At 44.8% G+C, this 13,671-nt stretch overlaps 1 protein-coding gene across 7 annotated transcripts in view; it reads right to left on the bottom strand.

Annotated features, from left to right (window-relative positions):
• ARHGAP32 (Rho GTPase activating protein 32) overlaps positions 1-13,671 on the bottom strand; it is a 259,498-nt gene that overhangs the window by 72,979 nt on the left and 172,848 nt on the right. For all 7 annotated transcript variants that reach the window (XM_080366610.1, XM_080366612.1, XM_080366613.1 and 4 more), the window contains 4 exons: positions 10,526-10,663; positions 8,379-8,471; positions 6,393-6,515; positions 4,129-4,206 (listed from right to left, as the gene is read on the bottom strand). In XM_080366610.1, the coding sequence (XP_080222736.1) occupies positions 4,129-4,206; positions 6,393-6,515; positions 8,379-8,471; positions 10,526-10,663 (432 nt within the window). The remainder of the gene's footprint in view (positions 1-4,128; positions 4,207-6,392; positions 6,516-8,378; positions 8,472-10,525; positions 10,664-13,671) is intronic.

The following is a 13,671-nucleotide window of genomic DNA, read 5'->3' on the forward strand; positions in this document are numbered from 1 at the left end:
GACAAAAACGTGCTCTGCCTTCCCGGGCCATTTGTACTGATTGGTACCCTCTGCTCACATCACATACATGCGATTTATTTAAAAATGATGCACAAGATAAAAAAAATAAAATGCTCTCAACTAACAGCCTGGTTTACTCCTGACCAATCCAAGACAGAACAGGTCCCTTTTGGGGAAAACCATTCAGTCTTAAGGTTTGTGTTCCGGTTCAGCCTGGAACACAGTTTGAAAGCAAGGGCTTGCAGTTTCACAACGAGTTCAAGCTCACGTAAGCACAGCCTGCTTAAAAATAAATAAATAAATAAATTCCAGTCCACCCCTGGTTACAGACACTCCTGCGCATTGTTTTGTGTCCCCTCCAGCAGCTGTGCCGCTTGCTCTTGTGCAGCAGTGCAACTAATGAAACTATACCCAAAAGACCAAATTATTCAGAACATCAAAAGGCAGCTGTGCATCAAAAAAGGGCCTGTCCCTAATGATTCAGCTGTCTGAAACACAGTTACTGATTGAAAAGACAAAGCATGACGAAAAAGAAGAGAACAAAGAGGGCTGGAAGGCTGTTAATGTGGAGGTGGCTGTAATTTAGGTAACAATCTTATAATGAAAGCAGTGACTCACTAAGGGCATTTGAAAAGAAAAAGGCTTGAGGAAAAATGTCTTAAAAAATCATTTTACTTTTAACCAGAGAAAATGGTAAGAAGCCTGGTGGGTTGTTTTGTTCCGCACAAGATTAAGTGTCTTGCAATGCAGTCATTAGATCAGGTATTGGGAGAAAGGCAGTGCAAGTATAACACAGAAATGTGAAGGATAACAAAAACGGTGATTCATTCCTCAAGGACAGCTCTGGCTGGCGGAGAATAAATTGACATCCATGCTGAATCTAAGCTGCAGTTCAAACTGAACATGCTCACAACCTAGCAGATTTGCTTTTCTGCTGACATCTGTAGACTTGCCTCTTGTTCGTCTGCACTGCCTAGAGAAACCCTTTATTTATTCTAATCGATGGGGGACATGCAGAAATGAACGCACTTCTGCCCAGACATATACAAGTCACAGCTGGTTTAAATTCACAAAACTAAGTAAGTTCTTTAAAGCCAAGAAGTAATTTTTTTCCATGTTCAGCGAAACCTCGCTCTCCTCCTATCAAGACACGATTTACAACGTACGCCATGGTCCCTGTGATAAAAACTTGCTCCTTTCCTAGCACAAAGCAAAAAACCTGAGAAGGAACACGAGCAAACTGTGCAAAGAGTTGGTCTTTGGACCTCCTCCCTTTATCTGCTCTCAGAATCACAACTATCTGGCAAGACAGCCTTTGTTGATTTATTTTATTAATTAAAATTACTGGATCAACAGATTGCTATCACGTTTACAGCGGCTATTGTTCCTAAACAGGAACAGAACTGTTTGTCTATAATAAATGCTTTTAAGGCTGCACAGCTTCATCAGTACTATACATATTGTGGAGACCGGTGAGGAGTGGTGTTCCTCAGGGGTCGGTACTGGGACCAGCACCATTTAACATCGCTGCTGGTGACACAGAGCATGGGATCAAGTTTGCTGAGGACACGCCAGGCTGTGCGGTGCAGTCAACACGCTGGAGGGCAGAGGTGCTGCCCAGAGGGACCCTGACGGGCTTGAGAGGTGGGACCGTGTGAACCTCACGGAGTTCAACAAGGCCAAGTGCAAGGTGCTGCACAGGGGTTGGGGCGATGCCAAGCACAAACGCAGGCTGGGCAGGGAACGGATGGAGAGCAGCCCTGAGGAGAACAACTTGGGGGTGTTGGTAGACCAGAAGCTCAACACGACCTGGCAATGTGCGCTTTTTTTTTTTTTTTTTTTCCTCTTTCTATGAATTCTCTTCTCACTGCAGCAGTCAGTAAGGTCAAAAAATTCCATTACATCAGGAAATGTACTGTTTCTATACACTCACAGTTTATGGGCCTTAAGCTTGAAACACAGGTTAAAAAAACTTCCTCTTTACACAAGGGTAGAATTTGCATCTCTTGGTAGCTGGTGGTGTTTCATGGAAATGAAAAGTGCTGATAAGTGCATTTCAAAGGAATGACAAAACCTGTCAATTCACAGAAAAAAAACGCACCTCTGCAAATCAGAGCCATGGCTGTGTGAAGAGAGATGTTTATGCAGTAATAAATGAGTTAGCATAGCTCAAGAAATTACTGCCTGTCAACTGAGCTACAGCTGTTGAAAACCACCTCTGAGCTAACTAGCTTCACCCTGCAGTCAGCAGGAGCAGCGAGCGTACAGATGGTTTGTCACCCTCTTTCAGCTGACAGGCAGCAACTTCTTAAAACACACCAACTTCGTGTTCTGCATTTGTGCAAACGCATCCCGAGAGCTACCGAAACACAGATTCTAGCTGCTGCATTTCCAATAGCGCGGCTCGGTGACCACGATCTGATTCACGCTGCGAAAGACTTTTGCTTATAATATAAGACGCAAGGTAATTCCACCCCTAATTTTCTGTTAAGCCAGAATATGGTGCTGCATTTCTGCAGCTGTTCAGATCTGTCGTGTCAGTAGACTGACTGTGCACAGCTACAGACAAACCCCTTTTCAAGCAGTATGCTCATCGGTGTATCTTCACGCTGGGAAAGCACAATAGGATTGCTCTGAGAGACCGGAGGCAGCGACAAACTGCAGAAGAGCTCCCTCGCCTCTCGCGTCTTTAATCACCAGCGGCATTCCTCATATCTAGTCACAATTTCAGCCAGCCCGATGGCAAGCAGGGAGCTTGCACCGAAAAATGGCATCCACACCCTGCACGGGGACACCGTGCACTTGGAGTCAATCAGCTTTGTGCAAAGCGTCTGCACCCAGGCACAGAGCGCAAAGTAGTTTTGCTTTATTGATTCGCTGGGATGTTAAATGTGACGTAGCCTGATCATTCTAAGGAGCACTGAAACATGCAATTAATTTTTGATCGTATGGCAGATACAGCTTTAGGGCTTCCAAGATTAGAACCAAAGCCCCACAAAGACATAACATGGGCCAAAACCAGAACAGCCAAGTTTGTTCAAGATACATCACAGTGTTAAATCTAGAAAGAAATCTAATTTCAGAGCAGGTATCACATGTCCACGCTGCTCTGATTTTATAAATGAGATATTATCTGGAGTCCCACATGTGATATGAAGCCAACAAAAGCTGTATTTCACGTGCTCTGGCCAATCAGACAGAAATGTAATCGTATAACTAACACCCCATTCAGATGGGATTTGTAGTGTTTGGAGATCAGACTGCACACAGCCCTGGAATTAACGACAGCAGGACCACAACCTGGATCTGGCACAGAGAGGGCTGTCAGGGGAAATCTGAGGTCCTTTGAGAAGACTTTCCAGGCCAAAATATACAAGTGTCAGGTCAATTCTGATCCTGACCCTCTCCAGAGCAAACTCGTAATTCCATCTACTCACAGACAGCAACCGCAGTACGAAAATCCCTCCTACCTGAGAGGAACTGAAAGGTGAGACAGTGTGAGGAGGCAGAAAGGCAGTTACCCCACCTTCAGTACCTTTTCAGCTTTGTTTTGTAAAAAGAGATTTCATTTTTCTTTTTTTTTTTCATTTCCAAATCAGACAATCCAAGCTAGGATCTTTCGAAAATTGAGTCTAAATCTCTCTGCCATAACTTTTCATATATATATCTATATATAGTGATATTACTATAAAAGTACTATTAAAACCCCAGGAATATTAACAGTTCATAATAAATGCAGACACAAAAGCACAGGTTAGTTGGGTGGCTTGTCCAAGTCAGCAGCAGCGTCTCATCAAGTGGCTTCCTCCAGATCCTCTATGTGCTGCCTGATCCAGTTTTAGATAGTGGAAGGGATGGGATGATTTGAATAACAGTGTCAGCTGCCTTGGAGGAGGGGCAACAGAAGCTTCCAGCAACATCAAGCCAGCTATCAATCAAAGGGCCGTGGCTCTCCCTAGCTCGATAACCTCCTATGAAGACCACGTGTCTGCTCAAGCCCAAGTGCAGAGAGAAACACCAACGCAGGGACACAAGCAGTCCTGGGCAGGCACAGCAGTCGGTTAAACACGCTGCTGAGCTTCCTGCCTTTATTTAAGTTGCACTATCAGGTCTGATGCTCGTGCCTACCTGAAATCCATGTTTGCCTCTCCACCACGTGGTCAGCTCCTTTGGTGGCATATCAATCACAGACACTATGTCTCCCACCTGGAAAAGATTGGCAACATCAATCACGGCTTGCAATGCGGCTGGGAGGAAAGCACAATTCAAACAGCAGCGTTTTCCAGCACTGCAAAAAACTGTAAAACTTGTGAGCGACCGCACCAATGCCCATCTTGAGACATCTGCCTTTGAAAAACCAAACTGTCAAGGTAGAAGAGTTACTGCATTATACAATGTACAGGATACAGCTGTTCACAGGGAAATAATTCTCAAAAGCAGCAGGCTCTCTGCCAAAGGGTACAGCAGTGCTCCGATTAAACTGCAGATGTAAGTGAGCAGCGATGGTGTGAAACACTTTGGAAAATACTCTCAAGTAGCTGAGCTAACTTGTACTACATGCCCTATACGTGTGTGTGTAGGCATTGACATATATCTTCTTGTTTTCCTTCACAGCAAAAAGTTCAGAGCTCCCTTTGTAGTTCACAAATTGACCAAGAGACATGTTTTTCTTAAGTAGAAAATAAACAGAGGGTGGTGTGATGTTACAGGAACAGGAAAGAAAATGACCAAGGATACCAAACAGGTTTTCTGAAGCTTTGCTCATTCCCATAAAAAAAACCAAAACGTAATAGTGCAATAATTCAAAAGGAATCAGTACAATCAATACTAAACCTGGTTTGGTGGGAATCAGCATCTATGTGGCCTCTGTTATAGAAAATGAGCCGGGGCAGAGCAGAAGGGGTGGGACACCTCAATAAAGACTGTGGCTACAGCAAAAATTAACAGTAATGCCCAACTTCTACCGGATGTTTTACATTGATGGGTCTCAAAGTGCTTTACAAAGAAGGTAACACACCCCTGGTTCTTAGGTGGAGATAACCGAGACAGGGAAGGGATTTCCTCAAGGGAATAGCAAACCACCAGCAAAGCCAATTTCCATTAAGGAAACTGCTGTCACCACGAGGAGCTGGGTATTTTCCTCAGTATTGGGGAGCAAACACCAGCCAGCTGCTTTTGCAGTTGCCTATTAGAAACTAACAATAGCCGAAACATAAAGAGATAGTTTGGGTTAGGGAACAGAACGTGGCACTGTAAAACAACCGATCGTATTCCACTCCTGTTCTGCCAGGGCTTCTCACTGCGCAAACCTGGAAAGCCACACGTGCCTCGGTTTCCCCGCCGGTGTACTATGGCTCACAACAACCTGCTGGACTGCGTGGCAGTTGCAAGGCCAAGTTAGCCTGCTGGCACAGACCTGTAAGATTTACAAGCAGGGAGGGCGACCTTAGTGCTTTTATTAATACCGAGACACTGACAAACAGCCCGGCTCCTGCACTGCAGGCATTTCCACTTGGAAGGTGACATACCCACGTGTCTTTCTGGTTAGTGCAGTTCCTCGATGCACGCTAATAACTGCCTTGATTTTGAATATGAAGAAACCCGTGGCAGCACTAGACTATCACGATTATTTTCACCTTCTGTGCTGCATGCTAAGAGCGTGATCCCAAAATCTCCTTTGGGCGCTAACGGTTTGCCTTTACGCGTTTCTGTGTAACACCGTGAATACTCCATTGATAGTACCACAGCACATAAACAATCGCAGCATAAAACGCCGCTTTCTGGGTCGAACGGACCAGAGCCAAAGACTTCCAGGGTCTGACCTTCCAGATATTTGCTCTACGGCTCCTCCTGCTCTGTATCACGTAAGATTTTCCAAACAGTTTTAGATTATCACCTGCCCTTCAAGTAAGTTCTTCAGCAGTCTGGTTCTTTACTTTTCATGGGGGCAGCAGCTCTTAAAAATGGCTTTAGACACGGACTTGCGAACAGGAACACAGGTCGTGCAAACTGGCCAATGCATAATTAAACTGGTGCGTGCCCACATACACAGATACGTGGACAGCCTTCCGGAACAGCTACAACATACGTTAAATACACCGCACAGTACGGATTACACAGGGTCTGCTGTGCCTCACAGACCAGGCTAGAGCACTTGGCTGCCTGTTTAATCAGAAAATACCAATGCCAAGTAAAGCTGTATTTAAAAGATGACCGAACTCCTCCCTGTATTCAACCCACTGCAAACTGAGTATTTAATTGAATCTTCTAAGCTTCACCCCACAAAACATTCTGCAAGTGTCTGAATGTATTCCTGATGCGCACACCCGCACAGACACCCGCATTACACTCTTCTGTGACAACAAGGGTCATAAGCTCCCTTAATTATTTACCTCAAAGGACAGTTCATCTGCTGCTTGAGCAATATATCTCTTAATAACGTGGGCAGCAGCAATAGCAGGAACGTTAATGGACGATTCCTCGTGGACTAGCAGGTGGTTCCCCTTGTTATCAATCTGAAATAAAGCACAGGAGAGCGTGAGGCAGCTGAGGACAAGCGAGGAGGCACGTTACTGGTGCTCGGACGTGGCAGAGACTTCAAGCTGATTCAGGGAGACAGGACGGCTTGGGGGCCCCGAGGAGAGCAGCACCGAGAGCAGGGCGCAGCGCACACAGAAACGAAGAACAATTCCTAAAAAGTGTTTCAGAAGGTCGCGTGTCCCCATCTGACTAATGAGGAAAATGCTGTATTTGTGCGTCTTTGCGTACAAGCAGCAGCATGACAGTGAATGTTTACGCCTCCCTTTAACACCCAGTTGTATTGTGCTTCCTGAAGTACTTTAAATGGTAATACAAAAGTGACTACAAAAATTCTCTACGAGGTGGAATTAACACTCAAGAAGAGTCACTGAGGCAAGGAGGAAATGCTGTTAAACCAAAACCAAGTGATACTTTTGATTTCCTCCCACCCTTTTATTTCTCTTCCGAAGAAAACATGGCTCCCACCCCTTGCTGCAATCATCAGCCTGCTGTCAAAATTCCTGGATTTTTGTGCTCGTGTAAATTTTTCCAGGATTCTCAGTTAATGGGAAAGGTTCCTCTGTATTGCACTTGCAGTAGGTTTGCTGTAATCTCTAGGTCCACTTTATTGCTGTAAATTCTACAGCTGAATTTTTCTCTAGAGCTTCCTTCCTCCCTTCATGCTGAGAAGGTTTCCAAGATTTTTCTCATCCCAAAGGAGTTCGGGGTGAGGAGGATATCAGTGGGGAAAATCACAGGAAAATGCACTCCATCCTTATCACAAGCATTTAAGAATGAATTGCAACAGTCTAATAATAGCTGTTTCTATTCCTGGTGTGCAGCAGTATCATCAGGCGATGGAAAGCCACACATATCTCTACCCAGACTAATCAAGAGCCCCGCTGCCACGGACAGGTGGCCTCCATCATGTAGCCCCATTCCTCCCTGCACTCGTTGCCCAACAACATCAATTGTTGAAGATGGCAGAAGACCATCAGCAGAGAAACCAAAGCTGCAGCTGCAATTCCCAACGTTCACAATATACAAACCCCGCCACCGCAAGCACAACGCAGGCTCTGTTGAGCTGCCTAGCCAACAGCGATGGCAAACAGGGACAGAGAATATTTACTGTTTCTGTGGCTACCACAAGGGAAAAAAAAAAAAAAGAAGAAAGAAAAAAAGAAGGGAAAGAAAAAAGGAAAAAAAAAAAAGGGGAAAAAGGGGGGAAAAGGGGGGGGAAGGGGGAAAAGGGGGGAAAAGGGGAAGAAAAAGGGGGGGGAAAAGGGGGGAAAAGGGGGGAAAAGGGGGGAAAAGGGGGAAACCAAGGGGAAAATAGGGAAAAAAAAGGAAGAAAAAAAAAAAAGGAGGCAGGCGAACACTGTAATTGAGACAGCTCAAATATTTTTAGAAACTTGCCACACTTGTGGTATTGCCTTGCCAAAAAGGAGCGTAAGAGCGCGTGTCCTTCCCGCAACCCATCCCTCAGGCTTCAGCCACGCACCGGACTCTCCCAGGCGGCCCACGGACCCAGCCACTCCTTCACTAAAACTGCTGCCACCTCCTCTTATTTGTGGGCACCAGGAGGAAGATAGGCCCTTTGGGTGACAAAATCCAAGCGAGAGAGGGGGGGAAAAAAGCTCCTGTGTTCTTAACATTGGACCTGATTCTGTTTGTTCTGTACCATTTGTGACCACCTGTACGCTGGTAACGGGGGAATGCAGCTTTCAGGATAGCATGTCAGTGACACCAATAGGTCTGGAAGGATTATGCCGCTTTCTGGAAAGGCAAGAGAGCACATTCGTGGCTTGCTCTGCTGCCAAGGTCAGGAAACACGTCACAGTCTCAGCCTCATGCCGTACCTCCATCCACGTGAGAGCTGGCCCACAGTTTATCTTGTTGCCTGCGATGGCTGAGAGACGTGCCAGGTAAGCCATCAGCATCTGGGTGACAAGCTGGAAAAGAAAGAAACAGACATCCAGTTTTTCTTTTAGTACACCGTGGTTGGAGAGACTTCTGCAGACATGGAGAGACCATAAATTACCCGTTGCTATAGGTACGTGTTATAGAAATACACTCCCTTTTGCAAGGAAATCTGTCATTTGCAGAAGGGCAGCAAACTACAGTGTTAAAACGATTACACGCACACAAAAGAAGTGTGAAGAAGCAGCTCCTTGTGCAAGTAATAACGTTATTTTTATAAGATATGTAGATTTTCATTATTTCCCTTGTCAAGACACCTTAAATCTACAGCCTTCCTCTCATCGCAGATTTTACATACAAACAAATCATTTCTGTTACGGCCATCACACACATCTGAGAACTGTTTAGTGAAACAAAACGCTGGCTGTCATTTCCACCCGCTTGCAAACCCTTAAGAATGCGGCCACTCAGACCGACCCCTTAGTGAAAGAGTAATATTTCAAATAGTAGAAAAGGGTTTTGAAAATGCACTTAGCAATAACTTGGTTTTATTGAAGAGAAGCTAGCGAGGTCTTCCCAAAGCTTCGCAGCCACAGTCACAAAGCAGTATTGTAGGCCAGAGTTCGCAGGACTGTTTAAAACATTGTTCTCCTCAAACATCTGTTCAAATGTGGTCAGTTCAAAATAAAAAAATATAGTATGAGACACCAGACAGCTGCAGAATTACATTTCACAGAGCAGTCAACGTCTTTACATCTTCTGTGCTTACAGATATAATGCAGATTTTCAGGCTCAAGCTATAAAGTACATGTTAAATAAGCTGTACAAATAAAGATGTAAAGGAGAGGAATGCCTAAAATATAACCTAAAGCAGGAATTCATTTTGCTGCATCTGCTGAATTTAAGAGACCAGAAACTTTAAATTCTCTTCAGAAATAGCCTGCATTAAACCAAAGCAACTAATAAATCAGATTCTCTGATGAACAATGGGGCCACGTGATCAGCTTCCTATAGTTGATGGCAAAAGCCCTGTAGACTTCGGTGGGGTACTGATTTCAACCATTGTGCGTTGCTCAAAAGCAATCGATCCTCGCCTGCTCAGCACCCAAAGGGCACAGATTCTGATTGATAGTCCCTGGATGGATTCTTCTTTGGCTGCTTGGAACGGCCTCAATTTCCTCGTCGCCCATTTCAGCTACACACCTCGTCGGCAGGCAGCATCAGCTTTCTGACACAGCACGTCAAGATTTTTCCCTCCTTGTGCTTGATGGTAGGGGGCAAACATACAACTACAGGTCCCAGAGATAAGCGACCTGCGAAATGAAGCAACGGGCACCGTCCATCCCAGTGACACACAATCCTCCCGCAGACTGAGGCCAAACGGTTTTGTTATGCTCTACTGGCTCCAATATTATGTTGCCTCCCTCTGCACACCTCCTGAAACGATGCAGTCAAGATGCACCTGCTACGTTCCAGAAGATTCTTTTGGACAAGAGGCTGAAGGAATTCCACCTTCCCATATTCCAGGTGAAGACAGCAAGTCAAGAAAAGTATTTCTTACTCATTTAGGGAAAAAAAAAGCCCACTCTTTAAGCTTTTTAAAGACCATTTAAATAATGCACTAATGCCAACGCTCTTACAAACCAGCTTCGGTGATTTTCAATTAATAAATCTAAGTCTAATGTTGCAAATGATATTACTCTTGCAGTGCTGCAGCCTAGAACAGCACGATTGCCTAGGAATGTTAAGTTGCTAACATTCGGTCAGGAAATAGCCACATCATTGCAAAAGTTTCCAAAGACACAATACAACTCTTAGCTAAGGTACTAACGAGGACAGCTTTTTTTCTTGGAACTCTGAGCAACCATTCCACATTTAGCAGCACATTAATCCATGTGAACTTGCAGGGCATCTCCCTTTAGATCACTGAAATTAAGGGTAGAAAACACATGCTGATCTTATGAGTAGTCATCAGTTTCCAAACGTAACCCAGGTCGCGTTAAAACTACTTTGCACAGACTTGAAAACGTCTTCCAGCCCCTCGCTGGTGACGCTGCGGTACATGTTTGCAGGGCTGAGAATTTACCTCCGGACTGTCCTTCAGGGCATCGGAGCGGGGGAGCTCTGAGAGCTGGGAGAAGCGCCGGTCATAAATACATAGGTGAAGGTGTTTGTCGAGTACTCTGAAATCTTCATAACTCCGCTTCACGATCCAGCTCCTCCCCTGTGTAAACAGAGAGGAGAATCACACTGTTACAAGCTCCTTGCCAGTTTGGGTGAGATGGAAGAAAATGAAACTTTGTGCAGAAGATCTGGCCATCTTTCTTCTCCAAGCATCTGAAGGTATGATAGTACACCTTAGTAGTATTTTCATGTTTCATGAGCCATTCACGCTCAAACCAGCCGTTAGTGTTCCTGTTTTAATTATTTAACTGTGGGCTTGGATGTGGCCCAGCGTTCTGAGACCCATCCGAAGCTTTTAACTTCCACCTGCCTTGCAAGGATTTTGTAGCATTTCCGTGCACAAGGTGTCTGCGCAAATGTAAATTACACAATGGTTGTATAAATAGTGTGAAATTAGATTCTACATAGATAAGACAAATATACAATCAGGGATCTGAAGGCAGAAGCTTGCAAAACTTCTGTCAGACGCCCCAGGCAAATCTCCAGCTGAATTAAAAAAACAATCTAAGATGAATAACACTAGCTGAAGATTTACTCCTGAGTGCGTATCATTTCCCCAATTAAAATACTGACAAGATACACACTGCTTCAGGGGACAGGGAAGGGACAAAGGCAGCACAGCATAATCGGCTTCGCGAAGCTTTTAATATCTAAGGACTACTTCTAAATTCTTCATGGCCTATTATGATCAATAAAAATTGTAATAATGCAGCACTTTACAGGTCAAAGCGCTTTATGAACAGCCATCAATCCTCTCAACACTCCCATGCAGCCTCTAAAACGAGACTACTCCAGTTTTACAGATGTGGACGCTGACCCAGTGACCGTGGACCCCCAGCAAAGCTTCCCCACCTTCTATTTCCAGTGCAAAGCGCTTTTTTTTCAGCCTTTGTTTCCTAAAATCAACAGCATGGCCACATTTAAGGAAAAAAATCTCTGTTTGCGTTACAGACTCTGCTTCGCACTCCGCATGCAGTTGTCTCCCTTGGGAAAGGAGGAGAAGAACACGAAAGCAGCAGATGCCGGCAGCCCGGCCATGCCAGCGGTGCAAGGGCTCGGGGACGGCGGAGGCTGGGACTGCACTGCTCCAGGTTACGCGGCACCTCGAAGGCAGGGCCAAGGATTACCGGTGCCAAAGGGATGCCTGGCGACTGGTACGGAAAGCAGGGAAGTGCACGGTGTTAGAGGGGACATACCACCGGGGAAAGCCCTAAGCGCGATCCCGGCTCGGCTGGACGTGGCTGTCAGAACCTCACCTGATGCCCTCTTCACCTGGGATACAAACACCCATCGCCTGCTCCGACTTCCCAGACCCAACTCTGCTATATTCGTTTGTTTCTTGAGAAATGTATAAGCATCGCTTTTTTATTACTATCCAAAGCCTGCAAGGCAATCGTAAATGTAAAATCTATAACCCAGCGTACTAGCTATTTTCTGTCAAATTTATTTAAGACAACTCCAGACCGTGCGCTGTGCCCATAAACTCTGCTTTCACATCACAAGAAATCACTCGTATTTCACAAGCCTGCAAAGAGGGCATCTACACAGGACATAAATGCTTTGTATTTTCCGTAAGTTACGTCAGTTTACTTTTCGTCTAAAGGAGAAAAACAAAACCAGGAGTGCGAGCCTAATTATCTTCAAAAAGATGACAGCCCTTCCAATGTCTCCATCTTTTGCAATTAATGGGGTTCTTGCTCTCTTTGACGAGTTGCTGGTATGACCTTCAGCTGCACAAGGTTTAGTCACCAACGTAAGAAACGACAGACTGAGAAATCTTTTACCTGCTTCTGCCCACTGCACTTAACAGGACATTTCAATACGCCACCCACGCGAGTAACAAACCTATTTGTTGTAAATCCTCCATTAATTCCATGATATTTTAATTTTAAATATGGGACTGTGGATTTGCAGTCTCTTTTTATCACGAATGAAGACAGTAAGAGTTGACTTTACAAGACAGGAATAGTCGGGGTCAGCAAACTCCTGGTCCATGTGACAGGGTGTGCAGGATCCGCGGCGGAAAGGGCGGACCCGTGCGGACAGCATCCTCCGCGCTTCTGATGACACACGTCCCACATGATCACAGGAATGAGAGATGCAAAAGCATTGCGGGGTACCCGTGGGGATGGGACTGCCCGATCTTCAGCCACGTTCCCAATGACTGTGCACATGGCGTGTTAGTACAGAACACAGTTTCAGCAACAATCATCCCAATTTCCACCCAGGAGAAAGTTACTCCGTTTCAGCAACAATCATCCCGATTTCCACCCAGGAGCAAGTTGTTCCCACACTCTAAAATGTATTTCCTAAAACCCTACAGTTTTAATTTGGCCATACCTAAATTTAAAAAGCGTAAATGCTTTAGGTTGTTGTAGAAGTTGCGTTAAGCAAAGTTTTTGTGGATTTGCAGCCCGAGAGATGAATTTTTAAGCAAAACATGACAGCCATATCCACAAGGGGTGCGATTAACTTTGCAGGAAGGAATCACTGCAGCAATCTAGGAAGGAACTGGACAACATTTAGTGCTTCCCCTCAGATATGCAGTACAAATCACAAGAAAGTCAAGCCTAAACTCTCGCTGCTGGCTTTCCAGCCTTGCATGGCCAAAGCAGCAGAAACAACAGTGGTCTCGTTCAATATCACACATACCACAATGTTTCACTACATCAATACAAAAATTGTACATCTTGCTCCCATTTCCTGCGAATTCTGAAGCGCCAGAAGGGTTTTTCGAAAGGGTTCTTTTTTTTTAATTTAGAGAGTTAACAAAACAGTAGAAACAAGTAAGCGACTGTTAAGTTGGTCTCATGTTGTCAATTGTGTTTTACAGCAAAGCTAAAACATTACTGGTGTTCGGGACACATAATATCCATAAGGCAAAAATGCCTTCCCCACATTTTTAATGATTTCCATAAATTGTTGCTCAAATAAATTTTCAATCACCCTCTAATTTTCCAATTCAATAATTACTTTTCTATTCTTTAATTACTGATGGTCCTTATTTAGAGAAGCACGTACTTAAACCCCATTAATTTCAACAGGACA

Source organism: Falco punctatus, assembly GCF_963210335.1.
Source record: "Falco punctatus genome assembly, chromosome: 16".
Taxonomy (NCBI): Eukaryota; Metazoa; Chordata; class Aves; order Falconiformes; family Falconidae; genus Falco; species Falco punctatus.